General features: G+C 37.8%; 1 protein-coding gene across 4 annotated transcripts in view; it reads right to left on the bottom strand.

Moving 5' to 3' along the window:
* Positions 1–244: 244 nt before the first annotated feature.
* The window catches only part of LOC140948456 (ATP-dependent translocase ABCB1-like), a 34,160-nt gene continuing 10,763 nt past the window's right edge, over positions 245–23,641 (bottom strand). The window contains exons 3-27 of one of the 4 annotated variants that reach the window (XM_073397695.1): positions 23,113–23,498; positions 21,381–21,552; positions 20,073–20,197; positions 18,693–18,809; positions 18,520–18,574; positions 17,338–17,451; positions 16,886–17,002; positions 16,450–16,575; positions 14,516–14,719; positions 13,288–13,458; positions 12,928–13,089; positions 12,723–12,795; positions 12,047–12,213; positions 11,509–11,691; positions 11,102–11,206; positions 10,478–10,555; positions 9,558–9,641; positions 8,823–9,032; positions 7,929–8,029; positions 7,675–7,815; positions 4,812–4,968; positions 4,137–4,334; positions 3,823–4,029; positions 3,106–3,252; positions 245–2,068 (exon numbers count right to left, since the gene is read on the bottom strand). In XM_073397695.1, the coding sequence (XP_073253796.1) occupies positions 1,862–2,068; positions 3,106–3,252; positions 3,823–4,029; positions 4,137–4,334; positions 4,812–4,968; positions 7,675–7,815; positions 7,929–8,029; positions 8,823–9,032; positions 9,558–9,641; positions 10,478–10,555; positions 11,102–11,206; positions 11,509–11,691; positions 12,047–12,213; positions 12,723–12,795; positions 12,928–13,089; positions 13,288–13,458; positions 14,516–14,719; positions 16,450–16,575; positions 16,886–17,002; positions 17,338–17,451; positions 18,520–18,574; positions 18,693–18,809; positions 20,073–20,197; positions 21,381–21,552; positions 23,113–23,498 (3,807 nt within the window). In that variant the 3' untranslated portion in view covers positions 245–1,861. Of the gene's footprint in view, positions 2,069–3,105; positions 3,253–3,822; positions 4,030–4,136; positions 4,335–4,811; positions 4,969–7,674; positions 7,816–7,928; positions 8,030–8,822; positions 9,033–9,557; positions 9,642–10,477; positions 10,556–11,101; positions 11,207–11,508; positions 11,692–12,046; positions 12,214–12,722; positions 12,796–12,927; positions 13,090–13,287; positions 13,459–14,515; positions 14,720–16,449; positions 16,576–16,885; positions 17,003–17,337; positions 17,452–18,519; positions 18,575–18,692; positions 18,810–20,072; positions 20,198–21,380; positions 21,553–23,112; positions 23,499–23,641 lie in introns of those variants that run through there. The other 3 variants (XM_073397696.1, XM_073397697.1, XM_073397698.1) reach the window with 3 other exon arrangements.

Genomic DNA, 23,641 nt, shown 5'->3' on the forward strand with positions numbered 1-23,641 from the left:
ATTACAAGAAGGAGGAGGGAGTTTAATACCTCCACAATACCTCTACTGAAGACGGAAATGTCCAATTTGAACTCTCTAGCAGTACCTCTCAGAAGTCTATTTTCTGGTATAGATAAGATAATTGACTGGTCCAGTAAACAAACGGAATTTTCCTTCAGGTCACGTCGTGAAATTTATGAAAGTTTGTAAACTAATTCACAGCCGCAAGATTAGAAGAGAGCACACAGGGTATCCCAAAAGTTCGTTCCTCTACTTTATAAGTCTGTATTTCAGTATGATTGGATTTGGTAAGCATATCATTTAAACAAAAGTTGTGTCTTCCAATCTTATTCACCAATTTCACACTTGTTGTGCCATCTTTTGACTCGACTATTCGATTTGTGTACTTCCGCGTCAAAGGTGGGCGTGCGTGAGTATATTTTCCAGCCACATATTTTTTGTATTTTATAGCCCAAATTGCGCGAACTCCTTCCTTGTATTTTGTGAATATCACGAAAGATAAACCCCCTCTATGCAAAAACGTTCCGCTACGTGAGAGCATAAGCATGTATACTTCGATTTACTGGCTTATCCGTTGTAATAACTGCTAAAAGAGCTAGGAAAATCCGAATGTTGGGTGGCGAAATGATCATGGAGAAATGAAGGTTTTGAAGGCAAGAAACGAAGGGGAAGACCAAAAGTCCTGAATAAAGCAGCTAAAATAGTTTTAAAGAAGGACAGACGAGGAAGCTCTCACATACTTAGCAAGCCAAGTGCAGAACAGGTTCATGAAAAGCGAATGTTTTAAATTAGAGGCCCCTGAGATGGCAAAAAAAAAAACCCTCTGCTTAGTCTGCCAAGTAACGCTCAGTTCGTCTCAAATTTGTAGAAGTACAAAAGCCTTGCTGTGGAAGTGGACCGGGATGATTATCTTTTTTGGATGAATGCCTAATATATATTTTTTTCAGCTGCCTAAACTAAACAAATGTTGTTTTGGGCTTGAACTGGCTCCTAAACACCAGGTGATTAAATGCTCAAAATGGATCATCTGTCGGTCTACATGCTGTATCCCACTCCATGCTGCAACGGCTACAGAATGTGATAAAAAACAAAAGGGGCATGCCAGTTACTGAAATTCTGAATACATGTACTCGATAGAGAAGTACGCATCTTCTAGAAATCATTCATAAAAAAATAAAGTTTTCATCAAAAGTTATAGTGCAAGAAATTAGAGGAACGAACTTATGGAAAACCCTGTATTCAAAACCTTACTAAGTTTTCATAACCATATGCATGGCTAATATGAATCCAAAGGTTCGGTGTATTCCACCACAAATATGACGGTAAGCAAAACACCAAGTGCTCTCGGCTTTTACGGATGAATTCAAGAATAAATTTTCAAAAAGAACAAAACCCCACACAATCAAACAGTTTTAACAAGACCTACAAAACAGTTCTATGTCATATTGACAAAATATGCAAAATATGCAGGAACTGCTTGCACTTGTGAAATTACAAATACGTGCACTTAGTGTCAGGTTTTTGATACATTGAGAGCCTGGCGATGGTGTGGTTATATATCTGACGCAAGTATAGAATAAAATATACTAAGTATAGGAATCCTTGAACACTTTTTAAAAAAGTTCTCATAGTGGGTACCACATTGAGCTTATACTCAGACCTGGCCCGGGTTGTTCAAACGTTGGATAGCGCTATCCCCGGGATAAATCACTATCCATCAAATAATTAATGGAGAAACCAATTGCGCGCTATCCAGTGGATAGTGATTTATCCATGCGGATAGCGTTATCCATCTTTTGAACAACTAGGGCCTGGCCAATACCAGCCTATAAAGTTAGTTATATTATTTGCTAAAAAGAAACTAATTATTTGAGGTTTGCATTTGCGCAGTAACGAGACCGTAATAAATTCCCTTGAGAGCCAACAGCTCCTGGTGGGTGCCTTTTTCTACCACACGCCCTTGATGAATGACCGCTATGATGTCAGCATTCTGTACGGTAGACAACCGATGAGCGATAATGATGGCTGTACGACCTTCACTTGCACGGTCCAGTGCCGCCTGGACAACCTGTTTTGAGAAGCAAAAACCCAGTTTAATATCATTAGCCCAATAGGGTGTTTATATTAGGCCATCCCAATTAAATGTTTCGTTTCCCACCGCCCGACCGACCCATTTTTTCGAAAAGAAAAAAAAAAAATCCAGATTCACGAGTGAAAGAAGCAAGTACTTTTATTTCAGGCTCACGATTTTGTTTTATTAACCACAATTAGTATGTTGTGATGTCCTTGTCTTTAATTAACATCGATACTACGTTTTTTAGAAGCTGTCTAGACATTTGATAGTTGAAAAGACCACGTTTTCGAGTCGACTTTGTAACCAGGCTTTTTAACTTAGCAGCTTGGTCTTCTCTGGAAGCCACACCCCTTCAAGTGTTCATTCTTTTCTCTTTTTTTGCCCGACCGCAAAATAGTTTAGTTGAGTGAAAGTCTAGGATTATAATATGGCTTGTGGTTCAAACAGTACGGAAACTGATTAATGATCATTAAACTTGGCTACGTCCACACGAATGAAAGCGCATACTTATTTACACGAATCGGCGCCGAAACCGCACCGTTTTGAAACCGCACTCCAGAGCGCGGGTTTATGGCCCCGTACACACGAGTACGGATAAAAATATGCGGTTTCCAAAATGCCCAGATTCGTGTGGACATGGCCTTAATTGATCGATCACGTTGAGGACTAAATTATATTTTAAATAAGACACTATCTGTTAACTTTCGTTTTGCGTAAACGGATCTATTTGTAGTAAAACAGGCAATCGCTAGGGCGTGGTATTGAAGCTAACCGTGGAGGTATTCCCCCCTCCTCCCCACCCCACTCAGCCTGCAATTGAACCCTGTATGAAGTTCACTACGAAGAAGGCAAATTCAGGGAATAAAGGCATGAAGAGCAAAGGCTGAGGTGACAAAAAAAGCCATCGCAAACACTAGGCCCCTATGCTCACTTTTCCTAATTATTTGTTCCTTCCTCAAAGGACGCTTTTTTCTTTGCTTCTCTTGGCCTGTGGTCAACTCGAGGAAATGGCTCGTGTTCCCATCTCTTACCTTTTCACTTTCAGTATCCAAAGCCGAGGTAGCCTCATCAAGGAGCAAGATTTGTGGATTACGGACCAGAGCTCTAGCAATGGCTATTCTCTGTTTCTGTCCTCCGGAAATCAAAGTACCCTTGTCACCCACTAGAGTATCGTAGCCCTACAAAAGAAGACAAACACAACTTGAAATATTTGTTTTGTATAGAACGACCTTTTCAGCTTTCCGTGGTTCAGTATTAACCTCATGACGCTTGACAAAGTCGAGAAAATCTCTAAACTGGTTCAAATTCTTTATTAACTTATTGTAACCAGGTAACCGGCTTTGCGATTTTATATTGTTTGTTTTTGGGCCGTTATTTCAAGCCTTGTAGTTGTATGGATAAAAAAGGACCTTCCAACGCGGCAGGGTTCTAGAACTTTCCATCCAATAATATTGCAAAAGTTGGTAATCCAGTGGTAGAATCTAAATATCTGGCTGCCGTATGTAGCATTCCAGCGGTCCAAAAAATCGCGAAGAGATTTGTCACAAATTTCTTCGTATTCTTAATCCCGAATTTTCTTAAAAATATAATACAACATAGTTTTACAATAATAAAACAATACAACACAACATAGTTTTATAATAGTAAAACAAGTTAGCCAAATAACAGAAATAATCCCGAATACGATCAGTGGAATGCACTCTTATTTAGCGAAACTCTTCAAATTTTAATAAACGTTATCAATTTACCTGAGGAAGAGAGTTAATAAAGCTGTGTATGTTAGCCGCTTTGGCTGCCTCTTCTATTTCACCTTTTCCTATTTCACGTGAGTTATCACCATATGCGATATTTTCAGCGATGCTACAGCCGAACAAAATAGGCTCCTGTGACACGATGCCCATGTGAGAACGCAGCCACTGAATGTTCAATGTTCGAACATTATTACCATCGATCGCCTGCAAATAGATAATTAGAAATTTATTGACGTTTTCAATTATATCTATCATTTTTTTTTTACTTAAATAAGGACTCATAATTATAATGTCTTATATCATCAACTCACCACTTCGCCATCCTCGGCATCGTAAAACCTCTCCAAGAGAGAAACAACTGTACTTTTACCACAGCCGCTTGAACCAACAAGAGCAAGCTTCTGTCCTCTCTGAACAGACAGCGTTAATCCTCGTAACACCTTGACATCTTGTCGGGTTGGATAGCGGAAACGCACGCTTCGTAATTGAATTGTGCCATTCAAGGAGTCCTGCAAATAGAAAGGGAAAAAGATAGTGTCAGACTTCTGTTGGCTAACCACAACTAAGCTTCACAACCAAAATCAACCAAAGGCTAACGCCTAGCTCTAACAACTTTCTGCACCATTAATTAAATGACTGTAGAACTGTAAACAGCTGCAATAGTTCCACATCTCTGCTCTACTCGAAAATGTAGCTTTTAGAATTGGTACTTTAAGACCCGCAGAAAATGAAGTAAAAAAAAAAACGTTTACACTGAACGACAGATCAATCACTTTCGCAGAAAGATTACCGAAGAATAAAAATACACTCCCCGTTTGTTCTTAAAGAGTCTGGCTGATTGAAAACATGTTAAAGAGCACCTCAGCCGTGCTTCGGTAATCATAATCTCGTAACGTTGTAGCACCATTGTACCAGAATCAGTTACAGTACCAACATCAGTATCAACGTTGTGTCAGCGTCAGTATCTTTGTTTATAGCTTTCTTACCGGTCTCAAGCCATCTTCAGACGAGCTGTCAATGAGGGTCTTACGCTCGAAGATTTTGAAGAGACGAGCCGCCGCCACCTTGGCCTTCTCATAATCAGGCGACAGAGCGCTAATCTGACCCAACACAAAACCCATCATCACGATAGACAACACCACTCTACAAAAGACAATACAACAAACCATTTCATACTTTGCACAACAGTGAAACCCTAAGCTTCTGTGCTCTAGTTCACGAAGAGCAGTTCCAAGTGATACTCAATAAATATTTTAGGATATTCTTAGTTCACAGATGATCAAAATTCAAATTTCCACTGACTGGATTAAGCAGCTAATGGAATCAGTGAGAGCACTCCCAACGAAATGAAAACATAATGGATTCAAATCTCGCGGAAAAAACTTTTACATATAGATAAAACAAAGCTAGGGCTTCCGTTCAGAAACAACCGTCGTAATTAATAACGTTCTTTTGTTCTTCTGCCAAACATTCCCTCCTCAACAAGTAAAAACTGCACGAAAAACTTCTATCCTCTACTAAACGAACCATTTGGTTACAAGCATTAGTATTTCGGCATACCCTGGGTAACAGGTTCCTATCACAAAGTGAAAGTGGCGAGATAACGAAGCCCATCACGCCGACCCTTGGTAATAGAGACCTTTAGATTCGAGGACGAGAACGACTACGAGTACGAGATTTGATTTAAAGTTTTTTCGCGTATTGTCAAAAAATAGACACCTCGGAGTTCTTCATTGTACTTTTTTTCTCCAGAAAAGTTAGCACTGTTATCGTTATTAAGGGAGGTTGAGCCCTCCTCCCCCCCCGCCCCCTCGATTGCAAAATGCTGAAACTTCTAACATTTGATAACTTGTTCACGCCACTACGACATTCTTGCTAAAACTAGTAGTAGGGAACTTAAGAGGGAAACGTTAGGGAGCTTTAGCAACGACGACGGCGACGGCAACCAGGACGTCAAAAAAACAATAGGTTTATTACGCAAAACAACAACTTTGCACGTGCATCACGCTTTTTTGTACATTTCTTCACCGTCCTTGCACGACTACGACGTGAAAGTGCCTAATTGCAAGTTTTATGGAGGACGTAAACAAGCGACGACGAATCTCTTCTCTAAACTTGAGCGCGGTCCTCAAGAAATCAACTCCAGGGAAATTCGCCTACACTTGCCATTTTCAGCAAATTGGAATAAACGCGACAAAGATTAAAAAAAAGGGGAATTCATTTTAAAACTGACGTTTTCGCTGCCGTTGCCGTCGTCGATGCTAAAGCTCCCTGTTTTCGGGGCGACGGCAACTTCAACCGGATGTGACGTCATGATTTATGCGATATCGCGCATGCTCTTGCTCACCACATTGCCGTCGTGCTCCCGTCGGCGACGTGAAACTGGTCTGTTTGGCGTTGTGGCGAGAACGTGAGTATTTAACTTTCATTTCAATTAGGTTTGTTGCGTTTAGCGACCAGAATTTTGCAGATTATCGTCCTTAAATTGTCCTTGTTTTCTTCGAGTCACATTTCAAGTGAGCTTTACACGGACAAAATTGTCCTACGAGCCAAATGAAAGTATCCAGACAAAAAGTATGAACTCCAATATTTTAATTTTGTGTTTTTAGCTCACTGTTTTCGTTAGAGTATCGTATGAATGAAACGTATTGAAAATTGTTTAGAATAGTAGGTAATACCACGTACTACCGTGAGAATACTGAAATAAAGTTGTTGTTGTTGTTGTTATTGTTGTTGCATGCAAGCAAATAGGCATTAATTCCCTTAATTCTTTATGTGAAGCCATATTTTCCTCTTCGGTAGTCTTCCAAGGCGCCGTCCTCCTGAGTTCACTGCGATCTTAATGTTCGAATTTGGGGGGAAGCGACGGCTGCCTATGTTCCAGGCTTGCTCTGCCAGTCCGGTCGCGGTCGCCCCGAAAACGTCTCTATCTTAAGTTCCCTACTAGATTGACGACGGCTACCACGTTTTCCCGCCAAAATGACGCTGCCTCACGCGCGAGTACTACCTGTTATTGATAACATCTCGTACTCGTAGTCGTTCTCGTCTTAGAATCTAAAGGTTTCTAATACCGACCCTTTAAGGCGTTAAGGGTTAAGGCGTAGTGTCTATCATCGTTACCAGATGTGGATTCTAAAGAAACCATGGCGGTTCACTTGAGACTGGGTTGGTGTTGTGCCGATTTGCACTTTTGGACTGTTTTTAGGAACACATTTTTGACAAGCCCCGTAAAAGCCAATAAAAACGGGAAGGAGCTAGATCACACCGATCTAAACCAGACTCAGTGACCGGCGGTTGTAGTGAAAACAAGGTTTTGGTGGAGGTAATCATTCTCGCAGGCTCACACTTTGGTTTAAGTCGATGTTATCAAGTGCTTTCCATAAAAACGCGATCAAGTCACTCTTAAACAAAAAGCGAAAAAGTAATTGATATTTTCTACAGGTTAATTAAATGAAGAAGTTATCATCATTATGCTAACAAAATTACATGTACATTTATCGTCATTGTCAATATTACATTTACTCCCCCCCCCCCCCCACCCCGAAAAAAAAAAGAAAAAAAATGGAGGGTTTGCTAGCGTTGCCAGTGCGATACTCTGAATAAAGGCGATGTAAACAGGTTACTATAGCAACGACATAACCACCCTCTATTACGATATCACGATAAGTTGGAAAATAAGGAAGAGTTAATGGCTTTAGCTTATTAACTGATAAATGAACTTTTTTTGTAAACCACTATTATGATAAGAGGCGACCAGGAATGGTACATTTTCCTCGCTGGAAAGCGTTGAAAACTTCTGTCAGCCACATTATCCAACCCCCAATCTTCTAACCTACGAGTAACTCTTACTTCATAACTTGCTCCATGTCGATCTCGCGTTGCTGAACAAGTTTTCCACCATACCAAAATGCCACCGCATTAGCGATGAACATGAACGCTTCTGATAAGCCAAACGAGGCTCCCTGGAGGTGGGCACGTTTCAAAGCCTGTCTGTGAATCAACAAATTAAACTAATTAATGCCATTTCGCACTTCACTTGCAGGTCAATTTATAAAATATGTGGGAAAAATGTCAAGACTACAAATAAAGAAATGTTTACTTACTTATAAGGACCCACTAAAGCGCCCGCATATTTCTCATAGAAAGTGTTTTCTCTGCTTAGGGAAGCCACAGTTCGGATATTTTCAATGGTTTCAACTGCCGTCTGTAAATAATAAAGAACATAAAATAATTACTGCAGTGCCTACAGTAACTATAAGCTAGATAAAAAAAAACCGCTCGTCAACAATTTACAAGAACAAAATATTTCATCAACTAGAAAACAAAAACATCATTTTTACATCTTAGTCAATACTAACATCAATATCTAGATTTCAACTCTTTCGTTTTCCATTGTATTTAGCTACTTTTATCTATCTTGTTTACTATGTAACTAAACAGGATTTTTACAAGGATTTTTTTCAACCTTTCCTCTTGGCACCCTGAGACTCCTGGTAGAGGATTTAAGAGTTAATTAAACATCTTACCCTTTAGCGTTCATAAGTTTGGCCAAGTCTTCTAAACACTACAAAGGATACTATGAAAAAACCATCCTGCACGAGAAAACGCTACATGTCACCCTGCGCGCGAGGAGTGAGGAAGGTTGCCGCAGCCCAAACTTCTGGACTAGCAAATCTTGTTCTCTCTTGTCAAACTGGTTTTTTCGAGTGCCAGCATCCGTTTATTGATAAACCGATGGTCATAATCGAGCCCGCTGTCGCAGGCACACGGCTAATAGACCTGGGTTCGAAACTATATCCAAGCAACATGCCGCGCGTGCTCAACATATATCTTACTCAAAGTCTTTCTCGAGTACGCTTGAGTACGCCAAATTCGAGCAAGCGAAAGAAAGGCTGCACATGTATGTTCAATTGATACTTTGTTGTTGGCATTTGTAAAATATTATACCTAAATAAAAAAAAAACTGAATAAATAAATTATTAAACACAACTCCTCGCCTTGCCAGACTGGATAAGTTCATCTTCGCTATCATCAGAAACCGACGATCCCGCAAAGACCTTCATCTGAATAGTACTTGCAACGACCAAAATAGGAATAAAGGCCAGAATTACGAGTGTCAACTTCCAGCTATTATAAAATGCATAAACAGTACAGGCAACAAATGTGCTGATGGACATTGCCACACTACCAAGACGGCTACCGGCAGCCTAAAAACAAAAAATAAATAAATAAATAATATTAATACAATACGCTGTATTGTAATTGTTTGACATCGTAAGTGTTTGTTTGTATCTTAAACGAACAGTTCTATTAAGTAGAAAGGCGAGAATACATCAGGCTTTAAAGCAAATGGAATTGAAAAAAAAAAGAAAGAAAGAAAAAAGAGGAGAAAAGCGAGCACGCGTTGCCGATCATAGCGAATGATCACAGGACAAGCATAGTATCATAGGGGAGAGAACCCGTATAGACTAAGGGGAAGGAGGAGCGCGTGGATGCTCTGAGGAGGGGAGTTCAAGGAAACTAACGTTTGCAAAATAATAATCGGCTTCACGCATGACATTACGCTTCAAGTTTCATTTTAGAACTGCGTGGAAAGGAGTGACCTGACATGACTCAACGTTAAGGCCTTGTAACGCACATCATGCTATTTAAGCTCATCTCCATTACAGCTTAAATAGAAGCTTTATGCAACTCAAAAGGAAAATAAAAAATGAAACTGATCAGTTACCCACCCCTTGCACAGCGGAGGCGTGTGTTGCTAATGCTGTAGTTAGTGCTCCTGTGCTGTGTAGTGGATCATCATAATATGACATATCCTATTGAAATCAAAAGAAGAGAACGACAACAATGCTGATAACTATCACTGGTCAGGGGACCACTGTCATATTATTAATTTAAATCAAGTGATTTCAGGAAAAACAATCCCTGCAGCGTGCAAAGAAAGTAGTGTCCGATAGCCCGGGGCTAGTGAATTTTGCTATCGGGCTAGTGAATTCTGTTTTTAACTTTGAGGAATTCGAACAACAGAAGAACTGCGAAATCAATTCGGCTCGTCAAAAAGCTTTTGGGGCTAGTTGAAATGACGTCTGGGCTAGTAAATGCTAGCTTCGGCTTGCCCGAATGGAAAGCTGTGAAAATGATTTTCTTCGCACCCTGCCCTGTCACAAAAATTTAAATTATAACCAGTGAAATAACTTTGACTGATGATCACGATGATTTAGAAGCTGATGGCCAAGACTCTAAGCGCTTAGAACTGAAAAGTATAAGCGCTATATAAATATTTTATTATTATTATTATTAAATGCCAACTAGGGGTGCTTGCTATTTTCACGAACCAACCGCATAGAAATCATGTATATCAAACATAAAACTACAAAATTTGACGTGGTGGAAGTACGACCCGCAGCCCATATTTCCTGAAGCTTCCCAAACAGAATGGCGCGAACCATTTGATTTTCCAACCAGGATTTTCAACTGATTATTCGGACTGCAGGCTGTGTCTTTTCAGAAAAAGTGATTGCCTTCCTAACAATTTCAAAAACGTTTTTGTAAGAGCAGTGACTCGTTTACATTGTTTATATCCAGTAATTTTGTACTGCGCACCTTCTACTGTTTCTTAAAAGTGACTCTACAGTACCTAAGTTATACTGACCTGTCTTAACATGGCTTCAAATGCCTTCTGCCTCAGCCGCAAAGTTAAAAGTTCACCGGACTTGGCAAACATTGCGCTCTAAAGAAACCGGAATGAAAGTTTTGGTCAATAAAAATACCGTGTCTAGCTTGACAAGTTTTAAGATAAAAATCAGAATGGTTATCTTTGCCACGCTTTGAGTTTTAAGGATCCCACTAGGCTCATAACTGCAATAACCAGATACTGACCGGGAAAGACCGAACAAGACTCATGGCTAGAGTAGCTACACTCCAAAAAGTGTTATGGTTTACTAAGGCCTGTTAAGGACCATCCAGACGGGTTTACCTTCGGACAGTTGGTAACACTGGAAAACATTATACGGCGATATTTCCTGATGCGTTTTAACACGCGATCATTTAGAACAACATGACAAAAGTATCATACTCAACTTCACCAACCGTCTTGATCTGCCTTTAATGTTAAACTATAATTGCTTTGTGCTATATTTGGATAATTTCATTATTCGAGTACAAAGCGGTGGCCACTTCTATAAATAATAAACTAGTAACTATCAAGAGCACATACATTGCACGAAATAATACTTTTACGATAATTATATGTAATTTAAAAAGAAAACATCATTACCTGGATAAACTGGGCCACAAAGCTAGCGATAGCGATAACGAGAAACATGAGCGCCCAAAATTCAGATTCTGTTTTCATTTCAGATTTGCTGGACAGCGTAAAGACCTGAAATCAAAACAAACAAGTTGAAAATTTAGCCTTCTTGCCCTTGCCATGTAATGATCTATCCAGATCATTGGAACATCATTCGATCTTTTTCTTCTCAATACCTGGTAAGCTTTGCAAATAGCTGTCTTTTTAATTCAAACAGAAAACAACATTAAGGGATTTGCTTGATCTGACTCTAAAAATTAGGCAAAGATACATGCAAGATATCGATTTACTATAGCTTAAATTTAGTTTGCACGAGAATCTGTAAAATGTAATTTCTAAGTTGCTATTATAATTACACACTGTGCTTTACTTACACTGAGAATTTCTGAAAGAACAAGAGCAAACGCAAATGGAAAGAGTCCATTGGCCATGCCAGCAAGACTTCCAAACAACAAGTATGGCCACTCAGGAGTGTTCAACTTAATGATGCGCATCACTGGGGCAGGTTGCACTTCTTCTTCTATAATCTTCTCCTTGCCATCTTTGTCTTTCTTGCTCTAAGTAATACAATAAAAACTTACGCTTATACTACCTCATGTCCAATCTGATAACTAGAAATCTAATCTGTTATAAAATAGTCAGTGTAATTGTAGCCATTCCAGAATACTCCAGAATAATTTAGAGAGTAGGTCTAGAAGATGAACGTGATGATCTCGCTAAACTCAAATGCTTGCAAGTTCCAACTAGTTGATCATTGTGTATTTTATCAGAAGCATAGGGTAATATGCTTCTGAATTTACCCAATAGTTCACTTGTACCAGCCATTTTTCTGGAACACTTGAGTTTTCTTTTCTCCAAAATCAACACTTAAGATAGTACTAAGTTTTATAGAGGCTGAATATAGCAGCTAACCTTGCCGGCAGATTTGGATCTGTCCATAGCAGAGCTGGGTCTTCTCTTAGCTGACAGTCTGCGTGAAGCTCTAACAGATAGTTTTCTTTCAAACTCAGTCCCTTCATGTTCACTATCACTAGACATGCTTGACATGCTACGCATAAAATTTGCAGCAGCTGTTGACTCTGAAAAACAAATCAGGCTTGCATATTAAGTGACAGTCCCTGTTCAGATTAAGAAAATAAAACGAGTGAAACCGTAACACTCAGATTATTATTATTTCCACTAAAGTTGTCAAAGTTAACAATAAAAATTAAAGGCTGCACTTGCTTCCTATTTTGCGATTTTTTATTCTATTCTGTTTTTACAAAAGCAATAGAAAACTTTCTTGTGGTGTTTGTTAGCCTGATGTAAACACTCCAGTCAAGGGGTTGGAGAATTCTTGACGAATTCTCCAATAATTAAATTCAACTATATAATTAGGTAGGTAACCTAGCCAGTTCCTAAATGTCCAACCAGCAGACAAAGATTATAAGCTTCAAATGCTGAAGCATATTGGATTGTGTCAAAAGGCAAGGCATTCATCCTAAAGTGATTTTGTGGAAACGTGTAATGAAGCAAGGATATAATCTCAACAGACTTGTACATGTATGTTTATCTGGCTTATGGGAGACGAGTATAAACAATTTAAAACCTTTTGCTTCAACATCTTTTCCTTCATTGTCATCATCATCGTCATCACCCTCGTTCCCTTCCTCTTCAAAAGTCTATGGAAAAGAACACAATAAAGTAACGTGATCTTTCACAACAAATAAAGGGGCACTACATGAAAATCAATTAATGCGACATCCTTTTAAAGTGTGTCTAATTATTACTGAGACATGCCGCAATAGATATACCTGTAGTGTGACTAACTGATGATAAACTCCATCTGTTTGCATGAGTTCATCGTGGCTGCCTTGCTCAACTACCTCACCCTCCTGAATAGCTGCAATGACATCAGCATTTTGAACTGTTGACAAACGATGAGCAATCACAATGGTTGTTCGACCCTGACGAGCCTGAAATGAAAGTTCAGAGAAACAGATCAAAAATCATTGGCCTTCTATTAAGTTAAAAATAAACATTTTGCAATAAGTCTTCGCAAAATCATGCACAACAACAAACTTCACAGCAATTGCATCACCCAGGCAAGCCAATGTAAATGGCAAAATGCAATGTGGAATTGCAAGAACTCTGAAAAAACTGTAAGAACTCACTTGGTCCAAAGCAGCCTGTACAATGGATTCACTTTCACTGTCTAAAGCTGAAGTGGCCTCATCAAGTAACAGTATTCTGGGATCTTTAACAAGAGCTCTTGCAATGGCTATGCGCTGTTTCTGTCCCCCACTTAACTGGGTCCCACGCTCACCAACAAGTGTTTCATAGCCCTGGCATTTATAAAAATTAATAAAATAATGTCAGAAAGAAAAGTTCATATGAAAGTGAAAGTGTTCCTCATGTAATATATCAAGCATGAGACGCAGTTTTTCATCACCAGATGAAACACTGCGAAGAGAGTTGAAAATACGATGGGCAGCAGAGTATTTTTGATGAACTTTGAGATGTTTCATCTGGTGATGAACACTGTGTCAAATGCTTGATATTACTTCTCAAACAAAAATATTTTAGAGGGAGAAATCAAGGCTGCAAAAATGAGCAGTTTTTCATCTGATTTCCAAACACTCACTGAACATTAATTTCCTCTGTATTTTCTTTATGAATTATTAATGAGTTTGAGAAAGATAATGAACAACATACTCTGAAGTAGTGGAAAAAGAAAGTGGCAGGCATTATATTTCTCTAAATCAGCTGACTTTTGTTTTGTTTTTGTTTTACAAACTGCAAACAGTGAAATGGAGCGATTTTCAAATGACCTTGAAAAATGGTTTTGGTAACTGTTCGTCAGTTTTTTGTTGTTGTTGTTGTTTTATTGGCGAATGGATGAAAAGATCAAAACATGGCCTCTTCAATTTCCCACCAAAGAAAACCCTAATATGGAGGAGGCATTCTTCCATTGGCCAATCGTGTTGCAGCATGATGTCATAGCGAAGTATCCATTGATTTCTAGAAAGTTCTCGGGACATGAAGTTTTTTCACCCTAGTGTTCAATTAACCAACCAAAAGCCATGCACGTTTGTATCTATTTGATAAACCAATCAAATTGCTCTCATTCCGTTCATTTCTTGTTTCTGTTTTGTTGGTGCGTTTTCATTTCAAAGTCATATGAAAATCGCTCTAATATAACTAAGAAGTACACTGTAAGATCAAGGATAACAGAGTACATGTACTATCCTTAATAATTACACATCTATTAGATGATAATAAGGACTTCAATTCAACCAAAAGTTATCACCTGACTCATCTCAACAGCATAACACATTATGCATAACATAATCAATATTTCGCATCTTTTCTTCATATTGTAAAAACAACTAACCAACTAACCTGTGGGAGTCTGGAAATAAAATCATGAGCATTAGCCATCTTTGTTGCGTTTATAATTTCTTCCTGTGACACACCCTCCTTGCCATAACGAATATTTTCTGCTATTGTAGTGTCAAAAAGAACGGGCTCTTGACTCACAACACCAATGTGTTCACGCAGCCACTTCAAGTTCAAACTGCGAATGTCATGGCCATCAACAACCACCTTAATCAACAGAAAAACCATCTTAGTACAGAGACTAGACTTATGAAATTCATATATAATTGTTGCAGTTCAGTTTTATCCTGGGTTAAAATTTTATTTTCCTTTGTTCCCAACTCACTATCATACATTAGCATACTCAAAAACAAAGCAAAATAGAATTAAACCAAGAATAACATTGAACCACAACATAAAATACATATTGACATTTCAAGTTTTTTAGGCACATACATGTAGTTCTGAAAAAAATGTTAAATGTAACAACTAAAATTAATTCATAATACTATGAAACCTATGAACTTCTTAATTCTGAGAACTGTCGAATTTATTGTTTGGCCAATAATCATATCTAAAATTTCAGAGAAAAGGTAAGAGATACTTCCTCAAAGAAGAATATACATGTAATTAATTAAAGCGGGACGGTGCCGCTTAAAGGTTTTGAAACTGTCTTTTTTGTCAGCAATGAAAAGTTCGGTTTTATCAAAGAACTTGATAAAGAATTAACAAAAGTAAATATTAATGTTTATTGTTCACCATTAAAAATATAGAAAAGCTGATGTTTCAAGTGGTAGCCAGACCATTATCGGAGAGAATAGGCAGACATATGGACATAAAAGATCCTCACAAGACTAGTACGCGGTCAGGTGGTGGAGACACTTTAAAAGGAAAACTGTAAATGCCTCAAAAAATAAACTTTTTTCCTATACTGAAAAAATTGCTTGTGACATAATCTTCCTATGCTAGAAAGTGAGGGAGGGGTACTCATGGCATTATGACCACACCATTTGGGCCTCGTTTGGCTGTGTATATAGGGTATCATGATTTTGGGGCCAATTATGCAAAATCACACCGTGACAAAATATCAGAATAGCCCTGTCATGGCTGCTTATTTTTCAAGGAAATACATGATATAACCTTAATTATAATATGATGGCTACTAGTGAGGGTTAACATATAGACATTCAGTGTTCCAGCCACAAAATTCTGCTTGAGGGCCAAAGTGGCCACTACAAACCAATTTGTGGGGGCTAGATATTTCGAGAAAGGGCCAGTATCTCTCTAACATGCAAAAGAGAAGAAACAGTTGGAAAGTTAAAGAAATGAAAATAGCAGTTTATTTGAAGCTGACATGAAGCATCCCTTTTTATACACAATAGAGGAAATTATCTACGGTAATAAGGCAAACAGTCCAATCAGAATATACGCAATAAAAATAGCAAGTAGTTTTTTTCATCTCATTTTCCACTTCACCATCAAGAACTGTATCCATTCGCATCTTCTGAACTGCTTCACCTCCATCCACTTTTTCGTGACTTATTAAGAACAAACTTTTGATAGACCTCAAAGATGTGTTTGTCAGGTTCATCCTTTTTCGAGACGCCATGACCCATGAGCTTCTGCGATATTACAAAAGCCAAGTCCAGGCTCAGTGGTCTCCAGACCACTCACAGAAAATCAGGTAAATTCAAGAAGATTCGTCGATTGATTTTCATGTTCATTGTTTTGTACAAAGGTATGGAGTCGTTGTTCTTTAGATTAAAAATTCTGTTTAATTGGAAAATTATTGTAGTTGAAGTAACAGAGACCATTTTAAGCCCAGGCAATTAAAAAGGGAAAGGGCCATAATGGCCCTTGAATGCTTTTGGTGGGGGGCTACCCTCGATCTTTTGCCGGATTCACGCAATGGCGCACTCTGGCTGGAACTCTGGACATTACATGTAACGATTAATTACCTTGCCACCACTAGGATCATAAAATCTCTGTAACAGCTTGACAACTGTACTCTTGCCACAGCCACTTTCACCAACTAATGCAACTGTCTGTCCACTATACACAGTCAGCGTCAAACCATTCAAAATCTAATAAAAAAACACATTTTATTCAAACTTTCACTCATGCCAACAATCTGAGGATGCAATTTATGTTGGTAACAAAAAATCACTGGTGTTCATTTTTTAAATTCTATGAAATGAATGCATTTGACATTAACGCTGTTAAGATCTTTATATTTTTTATTTTGTTTTCCTAAATAAATTAATCCTCAAGGATCATTCACAAAATAGCTTTCACTATGATGAGATTATTTTCCTTTTTACAACAGTTATCATTTTACACTGCGCCGTTAACCTTAAGCAACTCTGGTATCATTAAATAATTAATTTTAAGTACCTTTATGTCTGGTCGTGATGGATAGTAGAACTCAAGGTCTTGGAATGTAATATCTCCTTTGAAAGAATTCTGGTCAAGGACAGTACCCTCAGTAGAACTGGAGTCTATTGGAGGTTCCTATTAAATATAAGTATTACAAAAATAAAAATATATATACGTGTTACATATATAACATGGCAAGCTAGAAAGTCTGCCTAAAACATTTTATTACTTGCCACCCCACCTCTGATCTCCCATCCCATGAACCTTGCTTAAAATTATCTTCTCCACACTCCAACAGAAAGTAACTGCAGGAATTTCAGCTGAAGGGAGAAGATTTGACTGCTCTTTAATCAAACTGCAAACTTTGTGCATTGTACTCAAATTGGAATTTCCTGAGGTGTTTGGCAAGGGGAGGCAGGAGTTGGGTTGGATATACACTGTGATCAAAACTGATAATGATTAACTCTTACCCTGTCAATAATTTGAAAAACGTGATAGGCTGCCCCTTGCGCTGTTGTTATGTCATTAAAATTTGGACCAGCTTGGCCCAACTGCATAGCACCAAACATGACTGAAAAAAATACCTGTTAAAAATAAACAGCTGGTCAATGCATGTAGCATCAATAAGGGTGACGGTATGTGAAGGGATAATGGCCATAAGATCTGGCATTAATATGTTACGGTTATACAGTTGATTTGGTACATTTCCAAATTAATTCATTTCTGTGGCTGACTTTTTGTTCTCACCCCTTATTAAGGGCAATTTTACCTATTATGAATAATGCAGCTGAGCAGATGATTTTTGATGAAAGAATTTGACGGATCTTGTTACTAGGGGTGTAACAATTCATATTCCTTGCGATTCAATTCGATTTCGATTATTCTGCCTTTCGATTTCAATTATTTCAATTTGATTATATAAATGTTTCTCAATTCTTATAACATAACGCATAATGTTAACAACATGCAACCCTAAACCCTGAATTTGAGAATAGTAACATATGGACAGGAGGATTCACAGTCACTTGGTTCGTTGCCATGTTTGAGAACCTGACAAAGAGCGTGTCGCATATGGTTTGCCTTATTTGGAAGTTCTCAAGGGGTGGTTGAAGGACAGTACTTTTACCAGGCAACACAAAATGGCGCACAAACTGCTATTGTCTCTGCTCATCAATCAAAAATATACATTTTAAAGAGTTCTGGATTCTGATTTCACAATATAATAACTCACTGAGGGTAACCTGGAAAAGGTGTGCAAAAATCGAACCAAAATCAAAACGTGGAAGCAAAGAATCGTGAATCTAACTGAATGTTCATAATCGCGATTAATCGAGAATTCGATTAATCATTACACCACTATATACTTGTTACCATTCAGGGTTGTCATTAAGAGCTGGGGGCCGGGGATTTTCCCCGGCTACTAAGAGAGTGGACCCCGGCTACTTTTATTGGAAAATAGAAGAAAAATAGAACCAAAAGAAATCCCTAGCCGTTTGATTCCCCGCCTACTTGTTGTATTTACCTGGCAACTTGAAATCTTAGCGACAACCCTGCCATTAATTGTGTATTTCGGTAAGGATGTCAAAAAAGGGTGCAAGTGACAAAAATTAATCTTGCTGGAAATGACGGCATTAGCTGTTACATGTACTCACAATAAGCAAGTCTCCTCCAGTCAATTCATCATCTATAACAAGCTTCGCACCATACCTTAAGGGCAATTGGATATTAACAAATAATCAACATGGTACAACACCACAAAAAAGTTACAAAGCAGAACAATACATAACAAATTGGGTGAAATTGTAGTCAAAATTGATTAACTCACCAAAAGGCCAATGCATAACTGCCAAACATGGTGAATTGAAAGAAGCCCATACCAAGTCCTGACATGATACCTTTCTTGATACCAAAGTCTCGAGCTTTTCCCAGGTGAGAGGAGTATCTACAGGATAAACAAAAAAAACTGAATCAAGGTAATTGCCAACATGTGCAGTCAGTGGCAACAGCACATTTAAAATAAGTTTTTATGTGACTTATCTTAGGCTTGTTTTTCATAATATTTTTACTATTAATAGTTCTTAATTTTTACTTGCTTCTTATATTTTATTCTAGAGGATAGTTTTTTATGTAAATTGTCAACATTATGTGTCCAAATGATTATTTTAGAGGACCCCCATGAAAAGCACTTTTAGTAATGGCAGGCTCTTTAATATAATTTATTTTATCAATTTATTACAATATTAATAACTTTGAGGCATTTAAGTCAACATTTAAAAAAATCATACAGTAATCATGTGCAAAATCACATTGATTGAGTAAGTATGTACATTGTGTATTGTCCAATACACACTCAGTCACGTGTAAAAGCTTTTCTCTGAACAAAAAAAAGGAGTGTGCACACAAACACTTCATGTATACACTGAAGGCATGAACAGTTTCAAAATAGATAATTATATGTTGCCCTGGGAAATATATGTACTACTTTTAACAGGTGTCACCTGGCAGCTGGCTGCTCTCATTAGACCACTTAATATGTGTAAATAAATTTCAGTAAATACAATGTAGTATACAACCAGGGTTTGAGCCAGGCCGCGCCTTTGCGCCAATCCCGCACTGCAATTGGAATTGTCCCTTTAAAAAACGGCCAAGGGGACAATTTGTCCCCTTCAAAATTTAGGGAAAAAACTCGAAAGGAAGCACACACGAAGATATTTATTTCGGTACAGAAGTTGCAAGCTGAAACAGAACGTGGAAAGTATATTTTATCGCACCTTTAAAGTTCATTCCAAAGTTACGTTTCAGTCACGCTCTACTGCTATTTTTGTCGGAAATCTAAGACAGGGCTTCTGATTTTTCGCGCGGTCGCGGAGCCGCGAAATTCACAAAAACAGGAAAAATACCGCGAAATTTGGTAGAAATCTTATCAAATATATGTCTGTACAACATATTTGAAACTTATTTCAGCTATAGGGGATATTTACTTGCCGTAAACTTACAAATTTATCTTGGAACTTCGTCACTGAAACGTGCAAACAGATTAGGTTGCGAAAAACTGGGCACTAGCCATCATGTTAAAGGCTTTGCCATTGGTTCATTTCTGGAGCGTACTGTTGTTGAAAGAGCAAATGATCCCCCAAAATTTTAGCCAAGGGGACAAATTGTCCCCCAGTGATCAAATCCTAGCTCAAACCCTGATACAACTGACCTCTCAATTTCCTTCTTCTCCCCACCAAATGCTGCAACAGTTCTTATTGATGACAACACTTCTTCAGCAATGCTTCCTGCTTTTGCATAAGCATCAAGTTCTTGGGCAGTTACAGCAGATAGCATCTAAAACATACAGAAATCCTGAAAATTTCACCTCATAGAAAATACTCAGTTAAGGTTATAATTCCCTTTGGTTTGGCACAGCATATCACTTGTATGTAGGGAGCAAAACATTGCAACTTCAAAGGAATCAGCAATGATTTTCACCAGTCACCTAAAAAGAGGTAATTATGGCCCCTTTTGTAGTTCTAATGCTTTTCATAGCAATTTTGATAATTCTAGCCAACTAAAAAGGTGTTTTTACTTGTTATGGCTACACAAAAAATATATGTTGAGGAGAAAAAAATCTGGATGGTAGAAATTGAATTTTTTTAGATATGAATGATGTGAATTTCCGTATTTATTTTACAGCCACAGAGACGCATGAGGTAATGTTCAAAATGTCCATTTCTTTACATTTTTTCAAGATCAGGTAATTTGAGAAAAATATAGCTCAGACAATTAACAAACAGGTCTATTAGGTTTTAGTAAGAATCATACTTTTTTCTATAAAATAAGAAGTTTTGACGATTGTTTAAGTTTCGAAAACTCCGCATGCAAAAGGAAAAAAGACTCAGAAATATTATTATGGGCACACAGGGTGAAAACAAGCTGGTTACCCCATCTTTTTATTATTTTTTTAATGCAATATATTATGGCTGAAATTGTGCCATGTTTGAAAAAAATGGATAGTAGATCATTTTCAAGGGAATTTAACCTTTAAAAAAATAAAATACAATACTAATAAGATAAGAACATTTTTGTTTAAACAGATCAAGTTCTCTTTTATAAATTAAATGCCACAACAACTTAATAAACACAACAATGGCAGTTTAAACCACAATGACCCAAGGATAATGGTACATTCTGTTCACTTGGCCACCTGCATTTAAGCAGTTAAGGGTTTTTTTGGCCTGTAAGACAGTTCATTTCTTTAAAAGCTTGGAGGATTGAAACTTTGTTTAATCTTTTTCCGGTTGAATTATAAGGAACAAAGCTGAATAAATATCGGTTACAGGTTATTGCTAACATTTTTGATCATCAAATCGCAAATGCCAATTTGAAAATTTTTCTCCCTTAATTAATTGTATTTGTACAGTATAAGAGCAATTAAGAGAAAGCACATCTTTTCTCAGCTTTGGTACCTCAAAGCTTTAAGCTGGTACATGTAAGGGTAACACGCATGACTGCATTGAAAAGAACATACCTTTGCCATAATACCACCCGCGATCATCAACAATGGACTGATGGCAATGATGACAAGAGTAAGCTTCCAGCCATACACAAAACCCATTATAAAACCCACAAGAACTATTGTGATAGCTTGAAGGAACATGCCAATTTTTGTACCAATACCATCATATACTTTGTTCAGGTCTCTGTGCAAAAACAAAACAAATGAAAATGAAAATACTATTTAATAATAAATAAATGCAAAAAAAAAATTATAATAATATTTCAAGTTTCTTTATAAATTCCTAATAGACAAGGCTGTGAGGGGTACAAATTTTTTTTGAGAGGAGGGTCGACAAAGCTGGATTTTACTGATAAGTACAAAATGTAATAAAAATTAAGACACAATATATTCCCATTGTAGCAATAGATTAACTAAAACCCACTTCTTATCTAAATGTGACTTTTTTCAACAATATTTTTTTAAACACTTTTGAGTCATGAATGATCACCACTCTTTTTTTCTAAGAATGCTACAGTCACGATTGAATATTTAATGCTTGAATCCTCAACCTAAAAATTTGAGTAATAAGCAGTGTTCCCGCCAGAAAATTCTACTTGAGGGCCAAAGTCGCCCAACAACCCATTTTTAGGGGCCAGATTTTTCAAGAAAGGGCCAATATTCCGCTTTAAACGGTTGGGAAGTTAATTAAGTAAATTAAAATGGCAGTTTATTTAAAGCTGACATGGAGCATTCCTTTTTAAACACAATAGAGTAAATCTTCGGCAATAAAGCAAACATTAGTACAATCAGAAATAGCAAGTATTTTTTTGATTGCTGAATCATGCATCACATTAAAATGAATAGCTGAAATCATTCAACCAACGTCTGAACGGAATTTTTTCCATACGAGCTTGTTTTTGCTTAGGATCGTCTCCTCAGCTCTGCTGCACCATCTACGTTTTCCAATTCACCGTCAAGATCTTCTTCTTATCGCTTCTTCTGAACTGCTTCGCCACCATCCACTTTTTTAATTGTTACTTACTGAGAAAAAAACTTTCGATAGACCTCAAAGATGCGTTTGCCAGGTAAATCTCCCAAGTTGTAAACATGTTGGCCGATTCAAAAAGATTCATTGATTGATTTTTATGTTATGTAAACAGGTACAGAGTTGTTGTTCTTTAGATTAAAAAATTCTGTTTAATTGGAAAATTATTGTAGTTGAAGTAACAGAGACATATTTTTAAAACCCTGGGAATTAAAAAAGGAAAGTCCACACCCTGGAGTGGATATTTTCCCGGACCTGTCTCCAAGGGCTAAGCCTTACTCTGGGGTAAAATGCAGCCAGGGATTGCACTTCCCTGCCACAGATTGTGGGGACACAATCCCCCCGCAGTAGAAAGCTAATAAAGTTGGGCTCTTGTAAGTAGAGGGAGCTCCATTAAACCTTCTGCTCCTATGAGACTTCGCAAATGTTTAAACAAAAGTCAAAGAACACAGTAGCTGTCGTAATGTTAGTTATGGACTAGTATTAGCTAAGAGTCTAGGTACTCAAGGCTGTGCTCTAAGGAAAATTGAAGGGAGCCCAGTGCTCTGAAACTGTAAAATCTAGGGTGCCCAGCTTATGATTTGTATGAAAAATCTAAGATTTTCTAGTCGTCCGAGGACAAAAGTTAGGTGCCAGGGGCCACCGGGCTCTGCTAGAGCACAGCCCTGGGTACTTCTAAAATGGTTGCAAAGAATTCCTATGTGTATTGTTACTTACTCAGTGAGTCGACTGTTGAGTTCTCCTGAGTCATTGGTGTCAAACCAACCAATATCCTGTCTGAGTATCGATCTAAAGAAAGCCAAGCGCATTTTTTTCACTTGCCGTGTTGCAGTTAGCGACCACATTGCCATCTGTCCATAGGCTACCACCAAATTTCCAATTGCCAGATAAACGTAGTATAAGGCAAATTGAACCATTTCTCCTTCAAGATCAAAAGGTTGCTCTATGGTTGAATTAGCATTTACTAAGGCTCCAAAGTTAATGAATTCGTCAATGAGATCACCAAAAATGATGAACTGTAGAGGAACTGCTGCACCATGGCCAATTGCTGATAAAGTTCCCAGCAACATAAGTATAATGTCCAACCTATCACTGAACCGGAACTGGCAACAAAAGAAAACATTTCATTTACAGCTAATTGCCATTAAAACTGGTGTACATGTAAAAGCTCCACTTTTTTGCTTAAATCTTATGGTGTAGCTTATCTACTGTGCAGATAAAGTGTCCAAGGCAATCTCTTTTGACT

This window comes from Porites lutea, chromosome 9 (genome assembly GCF_958299795.1).
Source record: "Porites lutea chromosome 9, jaPorLute2.1, whole genome shotgun sequence".
Taxonomy (NCBI): Eukaryota; Metazoa; Cnidaria; class Anthozoa; order Scleractinia; family Poritidae; genus Porites; species Porites lutea.